This window comes from Balaenoptera borealis (assembly GCF_965194805.1).
Source record: "Balaenoptera borealis genome assembly, chromosome: 12".
Lineage (NCBI taxonomy): Eukaryota > Metazoa > Chordata > Mammalia > Artiodactyla > Balaenopteridae > Balaenoptera > Balaenoptera borealis.
The window spans coordinates 79,406,375-79,432,654 of NC_138869.1; the positions used below are offsets into that span (position 1 = coordinate 79,406,375).

Sequence of the window (26,280 nt, forward strand, 5' to 3'; positions counted from 1 at the left end):
TGATGTAGCTGGTACCGCTAAGAAGCACCAGCTGTTGTATTGTACTACTGTACTTTTCAAGGTACTGTACTGTAAGATTAAAAATGTTTTCTTTATTTTTTGTGTTTGTTTGTTCTTTATGTATTATTTGTGTGAAAAGTATTATAAACCTATTACAGAACAGTACTATATAGCCGATTGTGTTAGTTGGGTACCTAGGCTAACTTTGTTGGACTTATGAACAAATTGGACTTAGGAACAGGCTCTCAGAACAGAACTCGTCCATATGTAGGGGACTTACTGTACTTTCAGCCACAATGCCATCCTGTCCTTGGTACTGAGGCTGCTTCTCCACCTCCCAGAGGATCAGAAGAAACTTTGTGATTTTTACTATCGTGAGATATCCATAAACATTTCTTAAAATAATGAATTCAAAGTGTCTTCCAATTCTGGTATGGCTCTGAACACTGTTAATACTCACGTGATAGTTGACTGACTAAATGACAAGACATGTAACTAGACTCTATCCGTTCACTCCCCTGAATTTTTATCACTGTTTATTTCAAACCGCAACCAGCTCTGGGAAAGCACTTTGAAAAATTCGTGGAATCATAGACCTTCTGCTGAAAGTCATCTTAGAGACTATGTAGTTTCAGAGATGAGGGAATGGGGAGGGTCTGAGAGGGCGTGACGCTTGGCCAAGTTCATACAACAAGCACTGTGTAGAAAGGTGGCCGGACTTTGGTCTCCTGACTCTCACTTCTGGATCCCATTAACTCAGGCCATTCCACAGGACGAGGATGAAAGGTAAAGGCAGCATGTCAACAATAATCCCGACGCTTCCCTGTGGAGCATTAACTGGGTCAGTCTAAGGAGAAGGATGGAAGTTCGTCTCATTTGGAAACTTCTTGAGATTTCCTAGATTCCTCACTTTGACACCAAATGCTTTGTGGAACCAAGTGTGATCTTTTAAAAAGATTGCTGGAGTGTTTGTATGTGGGTTTCTTCCTTTAAAAAATAAAGCTAAGGGGAAAAAGGCTCCCACAATTTCTTGGCTCTCTGGCAGCTTTTACAAACAGCAGTGTGATGAGAAACACATGCCGACCAGCGTTTGTGGAACAGAAACGGGGGTTTTGCTGCCCCCTAGAGGACCAGAAGGCCAGGCTGCCCTCCTCCTGGGGCCTCTGGACATGGGCCACCTGACCGACCTCCCAGCTAGAGTTGGTGGGAAGCCAGCCGAGGTGGGTGGCTTTGCTGTGGGCAGAAGAGCCTTTGCAGGGCTGAAGCACAGGTTTGCTGACATTTCCTGGGAGGTAATTATGGCACCTGCCCCAGTCTGATCCATACAAAGGCATCTAAAGGACACTCCTGGGGGCTCTGCAATGGTTGATGGTCTCATCACTAGGGGCCCACCTTGGTGCCCTTCTGGAGTTGTGCATTTTAAGAGTTTTGAGGTTCTGCTACCGGGGCGTGGCGGACCGTAGGGTCACTGACAGGTCAGGAATGCACTTAGTGAAACCTCCTACACACACTGCAGTCCAGAGGGACCTGGACCAGATGAAGCAGAGCTCAGGACAGGTGGAGAGAGAAGTGATGAGGCAGCGTCTATGTCCTGCACAGCTTAGCCTGATTCGGATCATGGAAATGTTCCAGAATCTGATGACGGCCCTCCTCTGGAAGAATCTACCTGTACACATGGGCATACAATTCCGGCGGGGGCAGGGGGTCTCATGGGCCCCCTTGGTCCTGTTGGGGATGTAGATTAGAGAGCCCTGAGTTAGAGAAACAGCCCCCCAAAGGCACCGCTGGACGGGGATTGAGGGAGCCTGGCTAAGAAGGCCGTGAAGGGTCATCCTTTCACAGGGTAGGGGATGGAGGCCGAGAGCAAGAAAGGGACTGGTTTGAGGGGTCACAGTGCATCACTGGCAGATCCAGGAGTGGACCCCAGGCCTCCAGGCCCAGCCCAGCCCAACCCTGCACGCCTCCACCCACCAGGCTGGCTATCTATCCTCCGCATTGTTTCAGTTTCCAATTCCCTACTGGCCTTGATGGAAGCAAGGACTCCTGCGTGCGTGCGGGTATTACTTCTAGAAGGGAAAATGTTAACTTCATCGTGGACTTTCCCCTCTGGATCTCCCAGGCAAAGTCCAAACCCTATTTAGTTATTGAAAACAGCATTCATTTTCTGTTGTTGGATTTCAAACCAGAGCCAGCAATGAGGTTAAGTCCCAAGGGAGGAAGAAGGAGCCTGAGCCCCCTGGGGGTCTTTTCAGCAAAGTGGCTGGCCTGGTGTTACGGGTGGGGCTGCCCAGCTGATTTAATCAATGCATTTATTTTAAAGTCTATTGGACTTGAGGCAATTTTCCACACTCAGTATGGAGATAAACTGTCCTAATGTTTAGGATGACTGAGAATACATTTTTAGGAAGAATGTATAAATGGTTGAGGCTTAATTAGATCACGACTGGGAGTTCTGATTTAACAGTGATTTGCTAGATGTGTGACCTTGGGCAAGTTCCTTAACCTCTTCAATCCTCAGTTTCCCCAGCTATCAAATTAGGATAATGATAGCACCTACCTTTAAGGGCCCACTAAGTGAGGGCTATATAAATATCAATTAAAAAATAAAACTTCTGGGCTTCCCTGGTGGCGCAGTGGTTGAGAATCTGCCTGACAATGCAAGGGACACAGGTTCGATCCCTGGTCTGGGAAGATCCCACATGCCGTGGAGCAACTAAGCCCATGCGCCACAATTACTGAGCCTGTGCTCTAGAGCCAGCAAGCCACAACTACTGAGCCTGCATGACACAACTACTGAAGCCCACATGCCTAGAGCCCATGCTCTGCAACAAGAGAAGCCACCACAAAGAGAAGCCCACTCACCGCAGCGAAGACCCAACGCAGCCAAAAATAAATAAATAAAATAAATAAATTTTAAAAAATAAAAAATAAAAAAAATAAAACTTTAAAATAAATGCAAGATGGTCATTTTTATAGTCAATCCCACTTATTTTACCTACTAAGTATGTCCTAAAGTCCTTCCTACCCCTCTCCCCCCATTTCACTGTCACTGCCTTAGGCCAGGCCTCCAGTCTGTCTTACCCGGAATGTCACCAGTTGGCTCCTCCTAGTTGATTTCTAGGAGCTTTCCCTCCTCTGCCCTCCCCATCTTCCCGCATCCCCCAAAGTAAGCCTGAAAACTGATTCTCCAACACTTTTGCTTAAAGCTTTTCAGTGACTATCCTACAGGATAAAGTCCGTGCACACCTTACTCTATATGTAATATTATTGTTCCAGTTTTTTTTAAAAAGGTGATTGTTTGAATCCCTGATTTCAGTAGAGTACAATGAACAAGTCTAGTTTCCAGCAGCTTTTAGAATTCACCTCTCTTCTCTTCACTCCTTTTTCCCATCAGGAGCAGCTTATCTACCAGACAAGAACCCTCTGGTCTCTCCTCTCCCTGAGCTTGTTTTCAGAAGAGGAACTGCTTTCAGTCCGTGTTTTTCATGTTTAATTATGGGCTCTGACCTGACAGAGTCAGATTTATGACTCTTATTCATACCTTGGTGTGGTTTTAAGTCATGGGATTACCTCTCTCCTGGCTGACTTTTCACTTCGTCAGCCTTTCAGCTCTCGTTCAGCAATGAGGGAGCCTTTGCTTTCACTCAGGCAGAGGGACCTGGCGTTAAGGGGCATCAGCTCTTGGGGTTGGACTTTGTGAAGCAGGTTTGAGACTGGCATCCCTTTGGGGGTGGGGAGGGCCATGTGGGACTCTCTCTTTGCAAGGAGGGTCCTGGGCTCTGGATTGATGAGGCTCCTTTGGAAATCTCCCCCAAGATCTAGAAAAGCACAAGGACCCCCTCCCTGTCATTAGCTCCAGAAACAAGCAGCTCATTACTTTTCGGGGGTCAAAGTCTCCTCCAGGAACTCCTCGATCTTATTGACGTCCGTCTTCACGTCCCCGTTGAAGGTCAGGAAGGGCGGATGGGTGCCAGGGGCGAGGTTGTGCAGGTCGGCTGGCTTTCTGCGGAGAGAGCAAGGTTCAGGGGGTGGCTTATACCGGGACGCTTCACGGACAGGGAAGCCCAGGGTGCACTGTCCACTAGACGCCCGTCAGCAAAAACAGGCCCGGTGTGGGGTGTAGGGCAGAGGAGGTTGGAGAGATTCTGGAAGGATGTGGTGTGACACAGGATATCCGACCAGTGGAATTCAATGAGAGAGGAGCAAGTCGGGATGGACTTTGAAAAAGCAGTGTGATCACAGGTGAATATCTAAGCTAAAACCAAGCTTCCGATACCCAGGGGGGAAGTTGGGCTTTGCTTTCAAAAGGTCCTTCACCCATTAGCTTTACAAAAATGCGCGAGGCAGAATCCCAAACTTTAAATATTCATGAATTCAGTCACGCTTTTACACTAAGAACGATCTTCTCTGTACTCTAAGGTTTGCGCAATGGGAAGGAAGTGACCTTGTGTTTGACATGGGTCCCTATTCACGTCCAAGGGTGAGCTTCTGGGCTCCCCACAGCCGGTCAGAATAGAGGTGCAGAGATGGAGCAAAGCGAGGGGAAGAAGGGCTGGCGGATGGATGGAGGGAAGTGGGCAGGGCGAAGGCTGCACAGAGGACAGAGGGAGGAAGAGGAGAAATAACGATGGAAGCTTCCCCGGGCAGGGCTGGAACACCAGAGTCACCCCAAACGCTCCCTCTGAGAATGCCACACTCCTTGTGGGAGGCAAGCGTGGAAAACATTAGATGGAGGAACCGAAAAGGAGTAAACAACGGGGAAAAGGAGTCTGTAATGAAACACATTCCTGGCGTAATCAGCTTGGGAGGGGAAGAGAAGAATTTCAATTAAGGTGCCCCTCCCACGTCCTTGCCCAACACGCACACTCTCCAGCTGCCTTCTGTGGCACTTGGAACTCCTCAGACAATTGACACTGAAAGCATTTCTAAAATCTAATTTCCTTAGTCCCTGTGTTTACTTTGTGAGTGTTCTTCCTTTCAGACATTCTTTACCTTCTCCTCCTGTTTTTGAAAGCTCACCTAAGGCAGCAGCAATGCTTGGGTTCTCAGCAGGGAGGGAAAATCTATACTGATTTTATTTTTCAGCAATGACTTCTCTGTGGCTTAAAGATCCAGAAATTATTAAGGATGATTTTTTTTTTTTTCTAGGACTCAGAGAACAATGGCCTCTGGAGTCTGGCATCCTTGGGAAGTACTGCCCTGACCGCTGTAGCCCAGCTGACGTTGCCAATGGACACTGGTCAGGGGTGGCCCCCTCTCTTTGTTGACCCTCTTCAGTAGTTATGAAATTATGTAATTAGAGCTTAATTACATATTGCCAAGTCTAACTTACAGATTATTTAATGTATATCAGTTCTCCTTCCCTGCCTGGATTGCCAGCTCCATGAGGGCAGGACAATGCTAAGAAGAGCCAACATGTGTGGTACTCTTGCTAGAAGCCAGCACAACACAATGCAAGTGGTCCATGGCCTGCCTCATCAGATCCTCACAATAACTCTAGAAACAAGGCATAACTTTTTTTTTAAGAATATGCATTTTAAATTTATTATTTATTTATTTATTTTATTTATTTTTGGCTGCGTTGGGTCTTCGTTTCTGTGCGAGGGCTTTCTCTAGTTGTGGCAAGCGGGGGCCACTCTTCATCGCGGTGCGCGGGCCTCTCACTATCGCGGCCTCTCTTGTTGCGGAGCACAGGCTCCAGACGCGCAGGCTCAGCAGTTGTGGCTCACGAGCCCAGTTGCTCCGCGGCATGTGGGATCTTCCCAGACCAGGGCACGAACCCGTGTCCCCTGCATTAGCAGGGAGATTCTCAACCACTGCGCCACCAGGGAAGCCCAAGGCATAACTTTTATCCCCATTGTACAGGTAAGGCAACAGGCTCAGAAAAGAGAAGGTTCAAGGTCACTCCACCAATACACGGTGGTGCCAGGATAAGAAATTAGTTTTATTAGGAATTGCTAAACTTCACTGTATCATACATTTTAAAAATTCCTTGATTCATATACATACATATATATATTAATTTTTTTTCCAGTAAGAAATTCTCCTTATCTATAAAACTGGAGTCGTGATACTTGCCTGGCCCACTTCAAAGGGTGTTGGCAGGATTGGATGTGACAACAGCTAGGAAAGAGCCTTGTAAGGACCTAAGGAATGCTGGGGTGGTTCCCTCTCCCATTCTGATCCCCAGCCAAATACGAGTCTACTTTCACAGATGATACTCCAAAGACCTCCTATTCTCCACTGAAGGAAGCCAATCTTTCCAACTGTATGCAAGTCTGCTCTCTGTAGTTGTCACAGACAATATCTGCATTTCGTGTGTGTTTTCATTCATTTGACAGAAATTAGTCAGGGCCCCGAATGAATGAATTGGCTGCTATGGCAGATACAAAAGAAACTTAAAACATGATCTTGACTTGCCCTTGAGGAATTGAAGGTCTGATGCGAATGACAAAACAAATTTCATAACTGATGTGTCCTGAAGAGCGTGGCATTTGAACCAAGAAGATCGGGTTTTTAGTGGCAGCCCCTCCAATTCCAGGTGGGCACCTTGGACAAGTCATTTAAATGCGTCTGTCTTGGTTTCCTCATATAGAACGAAGAAATAAGATCTCCTTCACAGGGTTACACTTTATGTGATTTTTTATGGGAAAGCACGTGCTAGTTATAAAGCATCGGGATTGTAGATATCGTAAATTGGTGAGATGCAAAATGGACCATAGATGCTGGGTGAGTCTGGAGGGAGGCTAAGTGATAGATTTGCCTGAGAGTGGTAGGGTGGGAGGGGGAAGCTTCCCAGGGGAGGGGGTTGCTTCTGGGGACTGGGCACCATCTCTCCATTCAGGAAAAACAGAGAGCCTCTGTGAGACGGAGGAAGCATCCCAGGCAACGGCTGGAGGCCAGACGGACAAGGGCAGCAGAAGGTGGTCCAGCCTGCCAGAGGCAGATAGGTCCTGGGAGATAATGTTGGGAAGAACCAAGGCAAAGACAAAGGAGGGCTGCAGCTGCATTTATGCTGCAGGCAATGGGAAATGTCAGGAGGTTTTCTGAGTAGGGAGAGCCACATGATTAAAGGATTATTTTAGGAAGAATAACCTTATGATAATATAAAGGATGGATCAGAGAGAGACAGAGAGAAACCAGAAGGATGAAGACCAGTTTGAAGAACAGAGAAACAGTCCAGCTGCCAGTGGTGGGACCCACACCACGTGTGGGCTTTGGGAATGGACAAGGGAGCCTGGAAGTAAGAGACAGCACGGTGAGAGAATGCCCTGGGCTTGGCGACTGACGGACAATGGGGGTGGCAAGGGAAGGGAGCTGGAAACGTTTCAGTGCCTAGAAAAATGGAAGAACAAAGGAATTCAGGAGGGGACCCCAATTCAAAGGGAAAATGAAGGTACAATTTTTGACACACAGATTTTAAAGTGATAACAGAAAATGCAAGTGGAAATATCTAGAAGAGAGCAGGGTTCTGGGTATGGAATAATTGACATAAAGGTGACAGGGAGAGTATGCTAAGCTCACTGGGGGAAAGCTGTGGCAGGTGATAAATACCCAGGGAGTGAGCCTGAGCCAGTCCGCATTTACAGGACAGGCGGAGGAGAGGAAAGAGAAGAAAGATGGAAACAGTGCAGCTTGTGATGGTGAACAATGCCCATATTTTAACGGCCATTAAAACTGCACTTTAAAAGCAGAACACTGGTAACTCTCCATCCCAGTCTCTAATCCAGAGCTCTCACACTAAGGAGTTCTAAAGATGGGAACATAGTGGGAGAAATGGTCTGGATCCCAACTCCTTGGAAACTCAACCTCTCGCACCTGAAGTCCGGCTGGGGTCACCTAGGTTGCGGGCACTAGTAGGACCAGAATGGCTCACTCCCAGATTTTTAGATGCCGTGCCCATCTCTGTGCCAGACACTCTCAGTCGAGATACCCATTGTCCATTCCCTCCTTCTTCCTTGCTGATTGGGACTTGCTCTGTTCCAAGGGTGTTGCTGGCTTTTGCAGCCTCCCTTGTAACTAGGGGTCTGGCCAACAAGGTGCAAGCAGGAGGCTGCTGGGAGCCTCGAGGTTTTCGCCCTCCCTCATGGAAGAGCGTCTCTTCCTGCAGAGAAACATATCGCTCATGAATGCAGCATCCTTTACCTTTTCAGATCCACAGTGGTGACATTGAACACAACTCCTTTCAGCCAGAGGATCATGAAGAGGCGCTGAGAGAAGGGACAGTTGCCGATGCTTTCCCCATCGATTCCAGCCTAGAAAGAAAAGCACCAGAGTCCTGAGTTAGCTTGTGCACATTAGCAAGAAGGAATATAGGATTATAACAGCCAGAGCCCAGTCTGAGCAGAACCGAAAGTCCATGCCCCAGCCTTACTTTAAAGTTGCCCTCTAAGATTTATCCTTGTCTTCCTAATGTTTATGCAAGGTGACACCTGGCACAGGGTGAGGGCTCAATAAACACGTGCAGAGGGCTTCCCTGGTGACGCAGTGGTTAAGAATCCGCCTGCCAATGCAGGGGACACGGGTTCGATCTCTGGTCCGGGAAGATCCCACATGCCGCAGAGCAACTAAGCCCGTGCGCCACAACTACTGAGCCCGCGTGTCTGCCTAGAGCCCGTGCTCCGCAACAAGAGAAGCTACGACAATGAGAAGCCTGTGCACCGCAATGAAGAGTAGCCCCCGCTCGCCGCAACTAGAGAAAGCCCTCGCACAGCAACGAAGACCCAACACAGCCAAAAATAAAAACAAATAAATAAATTTATAAAAAACAAAACAAACAAACAAAAAAAACACGTGCAGAACTGAATGTGAGTTTCCAGAGTGGTGATTATGGAGAGTCATAACTTTCTGAAACCATTGAACTCTTGCATCTCAGGGTAAAAAGAGACCTTCAGCATCACATAGTCTTAACACAAATGATATCGGACCAACTTCTCTACTCCCGAGTAATCATTTCATCTATGCTTGAATATCTCCACTCACTGGCAATGTGTATCTCTCAAATCAGTCCATTCTGAGGACAGTTCTAACTATTTATAACCAAAGGAAATGCTTTCCTTTGGTTATACCTCGGCAAAGTATGTTCCTCTGTAGTTTATCTTCTACCCTTTGGTCCTTGCTCCATGAAGATGTCATGAGTACAGGTCCTCAGATTTTGACCCTATCTCTTTCTATCTTGTCAGCAGGCTCAAGACTTTAATCAGTGTCCCACTTAGTTCTGACTACTACTTGACCTAGTGTCAATAAACCATTCATTTGTTAAATTATCCTTTTGCTCAATGAATACGTATTGACCATGTACAAGGCACTGGAAGAAATTACACAAGGGATTCAAAACTGCATTTACTCAGGAGCTTATGGCCTCCTGTTGGGTGGGTTGGGGGATAAGATGGGAACACATAGAAAACCATGACAGATTATTGAGGACCTCCACACTTCTGCTCCCTACATTTCCCCTTCTCAGTACCCTCCTCAAAACAGCAGATTTTTTTTTTTTTTCTGAAAGGCAGCTCTATCTTTACCTCTGAGTAGGCTGCAGAGATGTGAATTTTATAAAGAATACACTTTCAGCAAACATATGAACAAAAAGTTTGGGGAGCTGATCTCTGTGTAATTTTTTTCCAGTGAGTGGTTTATTGGCCCCAAAATGGTACTTGGAGGGAGAAATCACCCACTCATTCTAGTTTGCTGTTGGCTCCCCTGGAAACCGTGGTGGCATCAGGACCAGGCTCCACTAACAGGAAGGGTTCAAAGAGGGAAGGCCCCCCAGCCTTGCTTGCAAAGCTGTCAGCAATCCAACCAACATCCTGGAATGGGGGCTTACTAAGATTTCTTTTTCTTTTTTTTTGAAAGAGAAGGAGAAAAAAACTACCCTCCAAGCTCAGCACATTAGTTTTCCCCTCGAGGTTTGTTTGCTGTGGGGTTCGGGTGGGAAGGCAGGTTTGTGTCCTTATTTCTACCTGGCCCATCGCTCCCAGCAGAGGCTCAGGTTTATAATGGAAAACTGGCGCCTTTGATGGTATTGCTTGTAGGTAATTGCTATGAAATTACAGTTATTTTACCTCTCTCTTAACTCCACCCAGAACCCCATCCTGATTCAGTTCTCACTTTCCTTAGTGCTGGAGACAGACCCACCCTGAGTGTTTCAGACACCACGGCTAGGTTATAGAAAATCAGAAAGGTGGAGGGCAACAGGGTGGGCGCCACCCCTGCCCACAGGGCTAAAGTTACTGATAAAGCCACACTCAGACAGGCGACTATGAATTTAATAATAGCTCGTTGCAAAACTTGAGTTGATGACATCAGTTCCCTAAGACTTTCTTTCCCAAGAAGCACTCATCTGACAGGTTCCTGGTCCTTTAAGACATCCTGACAAAGGAACTTTTCCCCAGGGCCGGTTATGGTGTAAGTGACAAGTGGAGAATTAAAAAACAACAAAAAAAACAAAAGCCACGGTCCACACACTCTCATCTGTTTTACCTCCGGGGGTGGAGGCTGGAGTGGAGGTGGTCATAAGGGGATTGATGGAGGTACTACTGAATTATTGGAATTCTTATTAGCTGGACCCAAAATTCATACAATAATGTTAATAATACCAACGAATGTCTATATAGTCAGGCACTGTTCGAAGTGCTTTACGTATATTATTAACGCATTTATTCCTCATGCGAAACCTGTGTAGTGAGATAGTGTCACCATTTTACAGGTGTGGAAGCTGAGGGGAAATTACAGAGAGGGGAAATCACTGGTCTGAGGGTCCCTGGAATGAACCCAAGCGATCTGGCTCCAAATTCTGAGCTCTTAACTGCCATACTCAGACTCCACCCTGAGGACCCAGCCCAGACGGGTAGCACTTTCACCCAAGTTCACAGAGCAGGAGGCGCGGGTGCCGGATATGCGTGATGCATCCCAGCCTTCAGTCCACGTGCCACAGCTCTGCGGGCTGCTGGTTGTCACAGCTCCCCACATTTCCACTATTGTCTTATATTATGATTCTAGACCTAGTAGACAAAAATTGCCGAAAGACCAAGAGAAATAATATGCGAGGATTTTATGATTTACCCTTACTGTCTTTGCATCTCTCTTGAAGCTTCCCCTTCCCTTCCCTTTTCTTGTGCTAGGAACACTTAACATGAGATCTACCCTCTTAAAAAATGTTTCGGTGCACAATGCAGTATTGTTGACTGTAGGTCCAGTGCTGTAAGCAGCTCACTTTGCTCAAATGAAACTGTATTCCCGTTATTAGCAACTCCCCACTCCCCCCTCCCCTTGCCCCTGGCAACCACCTTTCCACTCTTTGATTCTATGACTTTGGCTATTTTAGTTACTTCATATAACTGGAATCATGCAGTATTTGTTTTTCTGTGATCAACTTAATTCATTCACCATAATGTCCTCGAGATTCACCCATGTTGTTGCATATTTTAGAATTTCCTTCTTTTTTAAGGCTGCGTAGTATTCCACTGTGTGTGTATACCACAGTTTCTTTATCCATTCATCTGTCAAAGGACATTCAGGCTGTTTTCATATCTTGGCTATTTAAATAGTGCTACAATGAACACAGGGGTGCTAAGATCTCTTCCAGATTCCAATTTCAATTGTTTTAGCTAACTACCTGGAAGTTGGATTGCTGGATCATATGGTAGTTCTATTTTTTATTTTTTGAGGACCCTCCAGACTGTTTTCCATAGTGGATGCACCACTTTGTATTTTCACCAACAGTATGCAAGGGTTCTAATTTCTCCACATCCTCACCAAGACTTGTTGTCATTTGTTTTTTCCAGAATAGCTACCTTGACAGGGGGCGAGGTGAGATCTCATCACGGTTTTGATTTGCATTTCTCTCATGATTAGTGACGTTGAGAATTTTTTCATATACCTGTTGGCCATTTGTATGTCTTCTTTGGAGAAACATCTATTCAACTCCTTAGCCATTTTTCAATTGGGTTATTAGGGTTTTTTTTTTTTTTACTATTGAGTTGTTTAGTCTCCTCTTTTCTTCCTTCACAACTCACCAGTTGCCCATGGAAACCATCTGCTAAACTCATGGGTTAAATGCGGTGAGCTTGTGGCAACCACTTAAAACATTAACCAAAAACTTGGTGGGGCTCAATGGGACCCCTAGGCCCTGAAAAGTATGAGGGAAAATCCAGATGGGCTGTGGTCCAAAGAGGCTCTGAGCAATGTGGGCTGGGGACAGGCAAAAACATGGTGTACTGGGTTGAATAATGTTCCCCCCAAATTCATGTCCACACAGAACCTGTGTGCATGACCTTATTTGGAAACAGAATCTTCACAGATGAAATCAAGTAAAGATGAGGTCACGCTGGATTTGGGTGGGCCCTAAACACAACTGGTGTCCTTATAAGAAGAAGGAAATTTGGACACAGACATAAAGGAGAAGGTCATATGAAGAGAGATTGGAATGATCTGTCTGCAAACCAGGGAACACTAAGGATGGCCGGCAGACCCCAGAGGCTAGAGGAGACAAAGAAGGGGTCTTCTCTAGAGATTTCAGAAAGAGCCTGGCCCTCAGGACAACTTGATTTCGAACTTCCAGCCTCCAGAACTGTGAGAATATATTTCTGTTGTTACAAGCAACCCAGTTTATGGTCATTTATTTTGGCAGCACTGGGAAACGAAAGCAAACAGTAGGGTCAAAGGAGAATGGTGTACAGCTACTGGCAAACTTCCCAAGTTCACAGTTCTGCTTTACCATGGGCCTCGCGTGCACACAACTGCCAGCCAGCTATGACCCCAAAGTACTGTCTGTTCCCTAGATATAGTAAATTTATTTACTATTAAGCGTATATACTATACTATACCTTGTTATACTATAGAGTATTATATACTATATTATTTAAGTTGTAATAAAACATAAAATATTATACACTGTATAATATTACATACGATAATAGTAATAGCATGATGTAATTATATAGGTTGTATGATTATACTTTATATGTTGTATGCCAGCTAAGTCATATTATATGTTCTAAAATATTGCCTTCTACATAGTCTCTCCTCCATATGGTGAGCTTGGCTATCCCCAAAACACGACTATGTTTTATTCACATTACCTTCAGCAGCAACAAGCACAGGTACCTGAAACTGAGTTGATATTCAGTGCCTGTTAGAACAGATACATGTTGAGGGGAGGGTGATATTGCTCCACTTTTGTGGCTTGAGTATCCCAAAATTTTGATGTTGGCCCTCTGAAGAGCATCCTGAGAAGAAAGCTTGGGTTGTAGAAGACATTATATAGCAGGAGGTCACGGTTCTCGACCCACCTCTGCCTGTAATTCACCGTGTGACCCTGAGTCTCAGTCTTTGCACTTACAACTTCCCTCAGTGTTGTGAATTCAAGTGCCTAATGAAATTAAGCAGTTTAAGACAGCAGTTCTCAAACTCTTTGGTCTCAGAATCCTTTTATGCCTTTTATGATTGCTGAGAATGCCAAAGAGCTTTTGTTCATGTGGGTTATAGCTATTGATATTTACTGTATTATAATTAAAGCTAAAAAATATTTCAAATATTTGTTTACTCATTCATTAAAATATAATACTAATAATAAACACATTACATGTTAACATAAATAACGTTTTAATTAAAGAAACCATATATTTAAAAAAAGAAATTTAGTAAGTAGAGTGGAATTGTTATATTTTTACAAAATCTTTTAAGTATGACTTAACAGAAGTTGGCTTCTGCATTCAGTCTTTTGCTACTTGGTTGAAGTATATGAAGAAAATCTGGCCTTACCCAGATACGTAGTTGGAAAAGGGAGGAGTAATTTAATAGCCTTTTCAGATAATTGTGGGTATTTTTCTTTTATACCACACCTAAACTCAACAAGTGGTAGTTTCTTAAAGGTTAGTTGATAGGTGGAATTTGAAACCCTATCAATGAAATTCTTCTGTTCACTAAAACCCATTCATCTATCTCACACTTTGAATGGGTCTTTCACCCATGAATGATTTTGTCACATCACAAATTCATCTTTTGGAAAATAGCATTTCATGGAGTTAAACAGATCTTCCAAATGGTGATACATCTCTTTATACAGTAGCAAAATATCTCCTTCAGTAATATCACCACCAAGCTCATCAGAAAAGTTTAAGCAAAAAGAGGCTGTCAAGATCCTGGTGGCAAATACCTGTTTTCCAATATTCTCATTTTCTCTTGAAAGCTTGTCTTTTATCATTGGCAATGAATACTGTCAGCTGTTAGTCTTGAAATGACAAGCTCATTTCCTTGATTTCCCAGGAAATGTCTGGCAAATAAATACCAAGTAGTAAAAACCATAGTTTTTCTGCTGGTTGTCTTTCAGGCAAAAACTGTTCCGCGAGAGAAACTTCTGGTCACAGCTCAATCGCACAAGTGCTTCTCCTGAGACAACCATTGTGCTTGGCAATGAGGCCAAACAGCTGGATGTGCATTTCCCGTTTCATCTGCCAGAATGTTTAAAAGACATGTACTTGTGAGTTGAGATTTAATTACATTAGATAATTTTTACTGCTTCATCAAGATCATTCACAAACGAGACTGGCTTTTTTTTTTTTTCTGTCCATGCATGACTCCTCCGTTATACCACTGCCTCTATTTGCCCTAAAATGCCACAAAATAGCAACCCCAGGGAGAAATGATGACTTTGAAAATAGTTGTGACCTCTCAGCAGCCCCCCCCAAAGGATCTCATGGACCCAGGAGTCCATGAACAACGTTTGAGACCTGTTGGGATAAGATACCCCATGAACAGACCAGGTACATAGAGCTTCCTCTCCAGACAACAGAGTGAAGTTGATAATTGCCCCCAAATCATTTGAGGGCACCAAGGTCCAGAAGAGGGAAGAATTATTCAGAAAGGGTCCAAAAAGGAATAGCAGAATGGGGAGAGACGACATCTAAGCTTGACAGATGTCGTGTCCCTTATCAATTTATTGTTTCCCAGCTCTGAAGGCACCCTTCAATAAATGCTGGGTGAGAAAGAGTGGCAATTCCTTTCGGCATTTCTAAAGTGAGCACGCAGGTAGGATTTCCCAGAAGAGAGGACTGGAGGGACCCTGCAGGAAGAAGGGGCTCTTCTGCTGCCTCTGGCATGGGCTGCGGGTCAGCAGTGAGCCTGCCCCCGCCCCAGCCCAGAACGTGATCCCTCCGGCTCCCTGCAATCTCATCCTGCTGCTAGCCCTCTGGACACAGAAGGCAAAGCCTCCACGTAGCCTGCGTTAAGTCTGCCTGCGGCCAGGGTGTCCACACAGATCTGCCACTTACTCTGCAAGCCCCGTGTGGCCTGAAGCCCCCCTGTTCCCGCCGGCACCTGGACCCCACTGCACACCTATGCCCCCATCGCTGACCGTCTGCGCCCCTCCTGAACTCCGGAGGGTGGCTATTGCTTGCCCAGCGACTCCAAACCAGCTCTGGCCTTGCCAGACCAGTGAACGCCTATGCTTTCTACTGGGCTGACCACACTTCTCCTGTGAGAGTTGAAACCCTTCTAAGTTTGTCATCCCTTGGCTATTCTCCTTCAACTCTAGGGTACCATGTAGTGTCCTTATATGTAATGGGTACTCTTTTATCATAGTTAACTATTGCTTTATGTTAAACTCCTGCTAAAATCACTGTGTGGTTTCTCTCTCCTGATTGGACCCAGACTACGACAGATGCTTAAACGTCAGCTATTTCAAAATGGAAGATTTTTAGGCTATTTGTCTGATTCCTTTAAAAATCTCACAAGGTTAAGTCCTAAATGAGGTACTAGAAGAAAGAAACCTGAATTCTCTCCAGAAAGTTAAGTAAGTCACCATTTATGTCACATTTCAACTTTTTGTTACTTTAGTCCATGAAAACTATCCTTGAAGACTCAAGTGATTAAAAATTTTTTTCAAGTTACAGATAAAAATTCTACAACAGTTGGACTAAAACTGACCTCAAGGATGATATGGTCCAGCTCTTTCTTTTTACTGGTAAGGAAATAGGCCCAGAAAGTTTAGACGTTTTGCCCATGGTTGCACAGCCTGGTCCCATGGCAGAATCTGGGATATAATTTTTGTTTTTAATGCCGCGCCGTGACTTATAGGATCTCAATTCCCCGACCAGGGACTGAACCTGGGCCATGGCAGTGAAAGCCCAGAATCCTAACCACTAGGCCACCAGGGAACTCCCAGGGATACAATTCTTGATTCCTAATTCCTAGCTTTTCTCTATGCCAGGCCGGTTTTTCTCTTACGGAAAGAGTGTTGAAGTGACAAAGACCACAGGAAGAGGACTTTCTTTGGATATAAAATGACTCATCTTTATAGCACTAAACTGATTCATATCACGTGGAAGAGAAAATTTTTCTTCATAGTAGCAATATTGGGATCTGCCCACTTTCTCTTATTCATGTAAGTCAGAAAATACTCCTTACTATGACTATTTTTTTTAATACCAAATTATCTGCTGTTCCAATAATTTGGTTGGTCAGCCTCCCATGAACAGAGATGGGATTTGGGGCGATATGTGGTCTGCTTGAAGATGGCAAGTTCTACCCTTGAAGAAACAACATTCTTTTTCTCAGCAGTCACATAAGGCTTAACTCACTGGGGTCACTCAGGCATTTTTCATTCAATAAGCAGTCAGGTAATAAGTATACATTTGAGGCTTCAGAGATTCTCAGCATTTATCTGAAGCTGATTATAAAGGCTGAATCAGCTCTATGCAGAGCGCTGCCTATATAATGTCATATGAGGAATTCCAGGTGTATTAGTCAGGGTTCTCCAGAGAAATAGAACCAATAGGATTTGTGTGTGGATAGAGACAGAGATAGATAGAGATAGAGATAGAGATAGAGATAGAGATAAAGAGAGAGAGAGAGAGAGAGAGAGAATTGCCTCCACCCAATTGTGGAAGTTTGCTGAATCTAAAATCTCGTGGGCTATGTCATCAAGTTGGAGACTCAGGGAAGAGTCGCAGTTCAAGTCCAAAGGCAACCTGCTGGCAGAATTCCCTCTTCCTCCGACGCTGTCAGTCGTTTCTCTATTAAGGCCTTCAACTGATTGGATGAGGCTCACACACAGGATAGAAGGTCACCTGCTTTCCTCAAAGGCTACTAATTTAAATGTGAATCTCAGCCAAAAAAAACACCTGCCTAGAAACAGTCAGCATAATATTTGACCAAATATCTGGCACCACAGCCTAGCCAGGTTGACACATAAAAATTAAACATCACACCGGATGAATTTAAAAATATCACGTGAGACAGGTAACCCATCAATTTAGTATGTGTCTTCAACACCTCAGCTTGCCAGATGGTTTTATAAACAACTGAACATAGTTATGTAAATATCCCCTCCCAAAGGAACTCGTAGGCTCCATGCCCAGAAGGCTACTCAGCTCAAGTGTCTGACTAAGAGAGCAGGGTCCAGTGGTACCTTGGACCCTGAGTTACCAGCCTGCTCTGATAGTGCCTTCGGGGCCAAGGCTGCCTACAACTCAGTGTGTTGCGTGACATTACTGTGCTTGAGGCCTCTTGGGAGTGACCTTCAACCTACGCTGAGCTTCATGGCTTTCTGCACTGAGTCTGTACTCGCCCTCCTGTTCGTTCACACACCCTCCGAGAAAGAATTGCCCTCTCCAGCCCAACACCACACCCTAACACCATGCCCCTTCTTTCCACTCCTACGTGTTTTCCTCCTTATTCTTTCATGTCCAAACTATTTGAATAGGTTATTGTGTCTCTCTTAAAATTCTTGCCAGTCCTGCTTCTACTTAACACCCTCTTCTAAAGCGATTCTCTTTCAGTCACTATCTGGGACTAAGCAATTTCCCTTCCATCCTTCCTTCCCTCCCTCCCTCCTTCCTTCCTTCCTTCCTTTCTTCCTTCCTCCCTCCCTCCCTCCCTCCCTTCCTTCCTCTCTGACTTACCCTCACTTGACTCTGGTAGCTAAAACTTTTGATTATCTCTTCCTCTTAAAACTCAGCCCTCTGCTGCCTGCCTTGTCACCTGGTGCCTCTCCTGTGTCCGGGGCTGGCTTCACACACATGCCATCTGTGCGGATGCACGAGACCCTGAGCGCAGAAGGGCCTCACACTTGGCTTAATGCTCTGTTTTCGCCGTCTCGAAATTTTTTTTTTTTAATTTTTATTTATTTATTTATTTATTTTTGGCTGTGTTGGGTCTTCGTTTCTGTGCGAGGGCTTTCTCTAGTTGCGGCGAGCGGGGGCCACTCTTCATCGCGTTGCGCGGGCCTCTCACTGTCGCGGCCTCTCTTGTTGCGGAGCACAGGCTCCAGACGCGCAGGCTCAGTAGTTGTGGCTCACGGGCCCAGTTGCTCCGCGGCATGTGGGATCTTTCCAGACCAGGGCTCGAACCCGTGTCCCCTGCGTTGGCAGGCAGATTCTCAACCACTGCGCCACCAGGGAAGCCCTCGAAATTCTTAATCATTTTTGAACAAAGGCTCCCTCGTTTTCATTCTGCAGGGGGCCCCACCAGTTGCAGCCGGTCCTGCCTGTGACTCTCCTGTTCCTTTACTGACATCCTCCTCTTCCTGACCTTTGCCCTCTCAGCTAATTGCTCTTCCCCGGCCATACTTTGTACCCTTTTGAGAACTCATCTACTCCTGAGAACATGATGATCTTCCCCAAGACAGCAAGAACTCTGGCTTTTCGACCTATAAACATGCTATTTACCCGGAGCTTAAAAAGAAGGAACAGGAAAGAAAAGGAAGAAAAAGAAAAATGTTGAAATGCTGCAGGGCTTGCTTGCTTTAAGTCTTCCTAGTTAGTTCCTTCTCCTTTCCTAGTGTTCTCACTCTACTGTTATGTATTATTCTAGAATTTGCTTCATTTCTATTAGATAGTTTTGCAGTTACTAGATACGTCAGGTTTTCTTATTAGTAAGTCAGACACTATTCCGTATTATTTTTTTTGATACCAAATGATCTGTCCTTCCAACCATCTGGTTGGTAAGCCTTCCATTAGCATGGATGTGACTTGGTGACTTGTTTTATTTTGGTTCTTTTTTTTATGAAACCCCAGGAACCCAGTAAGGGCTCAAGAAATGTAAATTTGATTGCCCTGGTATGTCTTCCAAATGACTCCATCATGCTTAGCAAGGCAGAATGGCTCTCATTCATATCAAAAACCTGCACCAAGGCTTAGAAGGTTCCAAAGTCCAAATCCTCTGCCTCTAAGTTTGACTCTTTTGCTGCACTGGCCCCACGTGTAACATTTAAAAACTAAATTCCATTGCACTAGAGGCAGGCTTGTGTCCTTGACTTCACAGAGTTCAGTAGTACAGTGTAAAGGGCCTGGTGTAGAGCCATGCAGACCTGGGTTCAAACACCAGCCCTGGTATCAACCAGCTGGATGTGGCAGATTTTATTTTCCCAAAGTGGCTACAGTACTATTTTCAGTCCCATATACTCTCCAGTGGAAAAGCCTATATTTTCTTTCTTGAAATTGGGTGGACCTTTGTGGCAGCATAGATGAATAGAAGAATGTCACAGTGTGAGATCTGAGACCAGATCATTAAAGGTGATGCAGATTCTGCCTGGCCCTTTCTCTCATTTGGGATGCTTACACTTGGAACACAGCCACCATGTTGTGAGGAAGCCCAGAGCCCATGAAGAGGCACTGTGTAGTGTTCTGGCTGATCCCCAGCTAAGTTCTCATTTGACAGGTGCCCTCAACCACCAGACACATGAATGAGTGAGATTTCAGATGATTCTAGCCCCCAGCCTTTGAGCTGTCCCAAATGATACCTAGTGAAGTAAAATGAGTCATCCCCACTAAGCCCTAGCCAAACTGCAGGTTCATGAGCAAAATAAATGTTGTCATTGTTTAAAGCCACTAAGTTTGGGGTGGTTTATTATCCAGCATATAACTCACATACACACTTAGCCTCAGGTTCCTTATCTGCAAATTGGGGGCAAGAAACGTCTACCTTGCATGGTTGTTCCACAACTAGATGATAATATGTACAAAACACATAGTTTTCATTTTATAAATTTAGAGCTACTGTCATCATGAGCACAGAAGATAAACATTTAGGAAGAGCTAATTAAACATCCCTGTTTGTGAAATGCTATGCCTTAGTAAAGAGTCGGTAGATCTCTCTTTAATTTTTTAACATCTTTACTGGAGTATAATTGCTTTACAATGGTGTGTTAGTTTCTGCTTTATAACAAAGTGAATCAGTTATACATATACATATAATATCCCATATATGTATAACTGATTCACTTTGATGGCACAAAAATTCAGCAATACCTCCATGTTCAGGGTTTTGTGTGTGGAGCAATACATTCAATGGAGAAAGTAAACACAGGAAGAACTATGGCCACTGTCCATTGACCAGAGATGGGTGATCCTAAGCTAGGGCAGAATCCCATTGACCACGAAGGGGAAAAGGGAAAGTGATTCATATTTGGTTAGCTGTTGGTACAATGATGGGCACATGCACATCTGTTCTCCACAAGGCCATTGAGTTTCTATGCAGAGCAATGTTCTGCAACCAAACAAGGTTTTCAAGTAGTTCAGGAACCAGACTCAAAGGTCTGGAATTCAAGGAAGATGGATGGGTAAAGCTAAGGGATCAGGTCTGTGACAGATTCCTGGCAGTTTTATATTGAAGCCCAGTGGAAGCCTTTGTGTCCTCTGAATATCCGGGAACCTTTGCCACAAATATTTACGGAACCGTCATGCTATTCTTTAGGCCTGATTATGGCTCTCTATGCTTGGATCAGGAGAACTGAAAGCTGGAATTCTTCCACCTCAGAAATGCACCAAAGCACAGGAAACAAAAGAATGACACAAATCTACAGCCTCATATAAACAGAACTCCTTCCCACATGGGTTTAATTTGAAGAAGACATCTTCTTACTTAAGCCTCCCCTGAAGAATACCAGTTCCTAATAGAGGAAACATGCCTTCCACTTAATTAGGCCGCTGTCAAAAGTTTTGCTTTCCTCCCTTGACATACTTTTTATTATTCAAGATGCTATAGAAATTAGTTCCAGCTTTTGATCATGAATCCATTCCCCCTACATTCATGGAATGAGCCTCCAATTCCTATAATCTTCATACCAAATGAGGGTATCTTGATACTGATTCTCTGACAAAGAGAATGGTGTTTGGGATCCTGTGATAACGGAGATTCTGCAAATGTTCTTCATCCTGCCCTCTGATCTGGTTGTCTGCGTGTTGAGTTTTTTAATCGAGCATCTTAATATATCACAAACTGGTCTGAAAAGACTTTAGAGAAATCACAAAATCTGTCACCAGTCCTCTCAGTTGGGTTCACTAAGCTCTCATCTATCCAAACCTCTCAAATATGAGAGATTAAAAGCCTTGTGGCACTAAAATCAAATCTGAATCATGAGATTTACTAAATAGGGTGATGTAAATCCAGGACCCTACGGAAGATTCTTTGCAAAATTAGTATTTTATAATGTCAGCGAAGTAGGGCTTATAGAGCTTGAAAAGTCTATTCTAATATTCATTTAATAATGCCATGTCCAGGTCCCATGCTCAGAAATTCTGATTTATTTAATCTGGAGTAGGACTCAAGTGAGTTTTTTTTTTTTTTAAACTCTCGAAGTGATTCTAATGTTCAACAACGCCTGGCCATCTCTGACCCAGTGGTGCTCAAAGTTGGGGATAGACAAGAGAATCCCCTAAGGAGCATGATAAAAAAGAAAACTGATGACAGAGCTCCCAGAGCCCACTCCAGACACAGGGAGGCCAGAGTCTCAGGAGACACTTGAGGTGCCCTCCGCTCTGTTTGTTCCCTATTTCCCTATCTAACTTGGAAACTCCTTCAGATCACAGCCCCCTTCTACCCCCGACCCCACTTCTACTGCTGTTCCTCCCCACCATCAGTCCTTGCCCTGGAAGTAGTGCACCATTTTGAGTCATTCAGGGCATGGAGGACACATTTTGGACGAGAACATTGGTAGAATCTCAAGTCAACACAGCCGCAATGTCAGGAGCTTCGCTCACCGACTGACATCCTTCTAGTTGCCCATCCACCCAGAGCTCGGCAGGTGGGTCCTCCCTGAAGGTGACAGCACTGTCATCAGGCCCAGAAATCCTACCCGCTTGCACAAACTTCTCACATGGTCAGATGTGCTCAACCACCTTCCTCTCCCCAGGCACTATCCTCTACTATCCTCTAGCCAACGGTGGCGGGAAACTTCGCTGCTTCTGCAACACAGGATTCCATCAAGTCCTATGTTCGGCTTTCCTGGCTGTTGGGGGCACTTAGGAGGCTTTAGCTCCACCCTCAATGATGGGCAATCACCCAGCCATTTGGGCAAGGTGGGTCCTCGCAGTGAGGGGGACAAACATCTTCACTAAGGGCCTCCTCGGTGCAGAGCCCAGGAGGGTGGTGCTGAATGAGACCTGGTCATAAGTGGAGTGATAGAGCCTGGGTCGAGTGGGAGCAGGAAGGGGACCCCCTGAGACCTCAGGGAAGGTTTTGGGGCAGCAGTGATCCTTGATACGAGACTTGAAGGGTAAGAGGATTTGTTCAAGCAAAGTGGTGGGGCAGGACATCAGAGCAAAAGTGACCAAGTAAGAATGGGTCTGGAGGCTTGATTCCATGATGCGGGGTGTGTCGGGAACCATGAGCAGGTGCTCTTGTTCTTCGTGCTGTATCAGGAAAGCCCACACAGGACTTCTCCAGTTCCCTTTCTTCCTCCAGCTTGAGGATGCCAGCCCAAACACACGCCAAGCCACAAAGCAGTCAAAAGCCTATCTTCCAGGAACCACCTGTACCCTGGGTCTGCTATTCCTACCCTCACTAGCCTCTAACCCCGCCAGCCACCGTTGGCCAACATGGCATCTTTCCCACTTTCCTTTCTCAAAGCCAGCTCTGAAAGTATTCCCACTGAAGTATGAATTCTGGATAACGTCTCAACATTGATCGTGGACCAGACGTAAGCAGAGGGGATAAAGCTCCAGTGGTAGGGTTTCAGGCCTCTGGCAGGGGAGTGAGGAACCGGGAAAGGAGGAAGAAGGACTGCAGGAGCTTCCTGGAGTCTTGAAACAAGACACATGGGCTCTCACCTATCACATCCTATGTGAGGTCCAGTCAGTTCTTACCTCTGCAACTTACAAGGACAAGCGTCTATAATGGGTGCCCAGGCCAAACGGCAGCACTTCTTATTGCAAAGCTGTTTTCATTTCCATTCAAAATTCTCTATTTAAAATCACTTCGGGGCTGGTTGGAAGGGCAAGACTTAAAAACAAAAATAACACATTCCTTAATTTGGAAGTGGGAAACTATAGGCATATTAAGTGTTGCCTTTAATATGAGTACTGTGAATTTGGGATAGTTATGTTTTCCTATACGCTGTGCAGTAAGGCCTTAGTCAGAATTTTTGGAGAAGCAGGATGGTCGGGTGAACTGAATGCCTTAGGTAGCCCTTTAAGCAAAAGAGCGTGTAATGAAAAGCAGAGGATCCAGAGTCCTGTGTTCTAGACCTAGTTTTGGCACAAAGAACTGTGTGATCTTGGGCAAGTAATTTCCCCCTCCCTGGGCCTTAGTTTTGTTATTTACAAAGTGGATGAATTAGAAGAGATGATGTTGAAAGATACTCTGAAATATTTCTAAAGTGTGACTGGGAGAAGGTGAATATCACTGAATCGTTTATTTGCAATTAAGAATTCTGATGGTGGAGCTTCCCTGGTGTTGCAGTGGTTGAGAATCTGCCTGCTAATGCAGGGGACACGGGCTCGAGCCCTGGTCTGGGAAGATCCCACATGCCACGGAGCAACTAGGCCTGTGAGCCACAACTACTGAGCCTGCGCGTCTGAAGCCTGTGCTCCGCAACAAGAGAGGCCGCGAAAGTGACAGGCCCGCACACCGCGATGAAGAGTGGCCCCCGCTTGCCACAACTAGAGAAAGCCCTCGCACAGAAACGAAGACCCAACACAGCCAAAAATAAATAAATAAATTTAAAAAAATAATAATAACAAATGTTCAAGTACAAAAAAAAAAAAGAATTCTGATAGTACACCTGAAACTAACACAACATTGTAAATCAACTACAATGGACCTGCGGGGTAGCGGCCAGCACTGTAGGTTGGAGGGCAAATGAAGACATAAAGCAGGAAGCCTCTGTGACCACCTTCAGAGGCTCCTTCAAGGCTCTGCCTTCTCATAGCTTGCCTCTAACATCTCTCCGTAGTATTCTCAGTACATCACCTTCAACAGCAGTTAAAGAAGCATCACTTTGGGAAGGCTCCCCACACCCACCCTGATCCCTCAAGCTTCATCCAACCCTCTTACATTTCAGACCCGGCCAGCTGGAGGTCCAAAGACTTCAGATGACTGTCCAAGACACCGACAATCAGTGGGGGTGGAGTTTGCAGTAGAATGGAGATGGCTGAAATCTCAGTCGAAGTCATTAATGTAAGTAATTCAGCCATAACCACCAAAGCCATGAGAACTGAATCCTTTCAAAAGTCATCTTAGAAACGTTCCTGCCAGTCCTCCCTTACCTGTCGTCCTTTGATTCTCTTAAGAGTAAAATGTTGAAGACATGAAAAGAGAAGTTCTGATTATTGTAGGCCACAGATTCTAATCAAGGTTTATTCTGCTTTAATGTGGAGGAGTCCCTCAAGGTAAAGACCAGAAGCCAGTCTCACACTGAAGTTCCTGATCCCCCAGGGAGCAGATAGAAGAACAGCTGGGTAGCTAAATCCCTCCTCTCCAGAGTCCTTCCTCCCCAGAGGTGATGGGGAAGATTAAGGAGATAACGCAAGTAAAACGCCAGGGCAGGCGCTGGAAGAGAGCGAGCACTCTATACATCAGCTGTCGCCATTGTCACTCTGCTTTCTGGACCACCTCTCCTTCCTCCTTCTCACACCCCCAGGTCACTAAAGGTCATGGGCCTGGAGGGTCTTCTCTGCCACCACGCAAGACAGAAATATTCTACTAACCAAGTGCCTTCTGTCCCATGAGCCCACCCTACTCATTTCTTTCAAGCTGCTGCAGAACTTACTGTAAAGTGTCGTTCTGGATGATTATATTTCCTGCTTCAGAGAGGGGCTTTCTACAAACAGCATCCCAGCTACAGACACAGAAACGGAGCCAGGTTTTGCGTCAAGGAGACCTCATTTCATTTTCTCTGCCTTTAAAAACTTCAGTCTGAGCTCGCTCCTGGCTGAGTTATATATTCAAGCTCAAGCCAAGCTATAACTGAAAAGAAGTCTGTCTTTTGTAATTCCCTAGGCCCAAAGGGAAAATGAAAAGCTTTCCCAAATGGCAGACTAAGGCAGGAAATGTTCTATTTATTGTACTCCCATAAAAAAAAAAAACTGACCCCAGTAATTATGCCACACACACAATAGTCCAGGTCATCACCCAGGAAGCCACAACCTGAGATGGAGTCTGCGTTTCTCTCCAAAAATGGAATCATTCCAAGACCTACCATATTTATTTATTTTTCACAAGTTCTACAGTTACAAGAGACAGATTGCCCACCCTGATTTCTGCCTGGCCAGTGGGAGTCAGAAGAATTTTCGGGCTGGTCCCAGATGTTCTGCAAGGTAAATATGCCTTTGAGAAAGTCACTGCCTCAGTGTGGCCTTGTGCATCCTCGCCTATAAGATGAAGGGATGACTGGACAATGTCTAGCTCTGAATTCTCTGCTTCTCTCCATGCTCACTTGGTCAGCATTATTAATTGGGCACCAAGAAGTTAGAAATAACCCTTGCTTGTGAAGAACTATAATGCAAATTCTCCACTTCATGCCTAGGAGAAAACACTGAAAGTGGCCATCATAAAGATAGAAAACTGCCCCAAATGACTCCAAAGTAAGTGAGGTGCAGAAGTTTTCTCTTCTTTCCTTTCTTTTCCTTTCCTTTCCTTTCCTTTCCTTTTTTGCAGAAGTTTTTTTCTCCTCTACTGGATCTTTTCTGTACATCTCAGAATTTGGTGTCATGCTTCTGGGTACCTCAAGTTCACAAGTACCACAAAACCCCTTGTTTTGGCTTCTGTATCCTAATACTGGGATCCACAGAGAGAATCCCTCAAATCAGCCATTTGGTAGTGCAGAAGATGTGAAGACACGTTTCCAGCTCTAACAGAGATCATCCATGGAAGTGTATGTCACTGTAGATAGTCATCAAAGCATATCATTTGTATTTCCATTTAGTTTGAAGGTACCGAGTAGAATTGTTGCACCTGTGTGTTAAAAATTGTACTAATGTCATGTCCTCCACACCCCAACCCCCATCAAACAGTATCCTCCCTTATAAGCCAGAACAAACCAAAGTCACAACAGCTTCCCTTTAC

The 26,280-nt window shown here is 45.0% G+C and overlaps 1 protein-coding gene across 1 annotated transcript in view; it reads right to left on the bottom strand.

Annotated features, from left to right (window-relative positions):
• Positions 1-26,280, bottom strand: part of CLIC5 (chloride intracellular channel 5) — a 109,152-nt gene that overhangs the window by 45,078 nt on the left and 37,794 nt on the right. Inside the window, exons 2-3 of the mRNA XM_082347662.1 lie at positions 8,146-8,255; positions 3,878-4,003 (exon numbers count right to left, since the gene is read on the bottom strand). Of these exons, the coding sequence (XP_082203788.1) occupies positions 3,878-4,003; positions 8,146-8,255 (236 nt within the window). The remainder of the gene's footprint in view (positions 1-3,877; positions 4,004-8,145; positions 8,256-26,280) is intronic.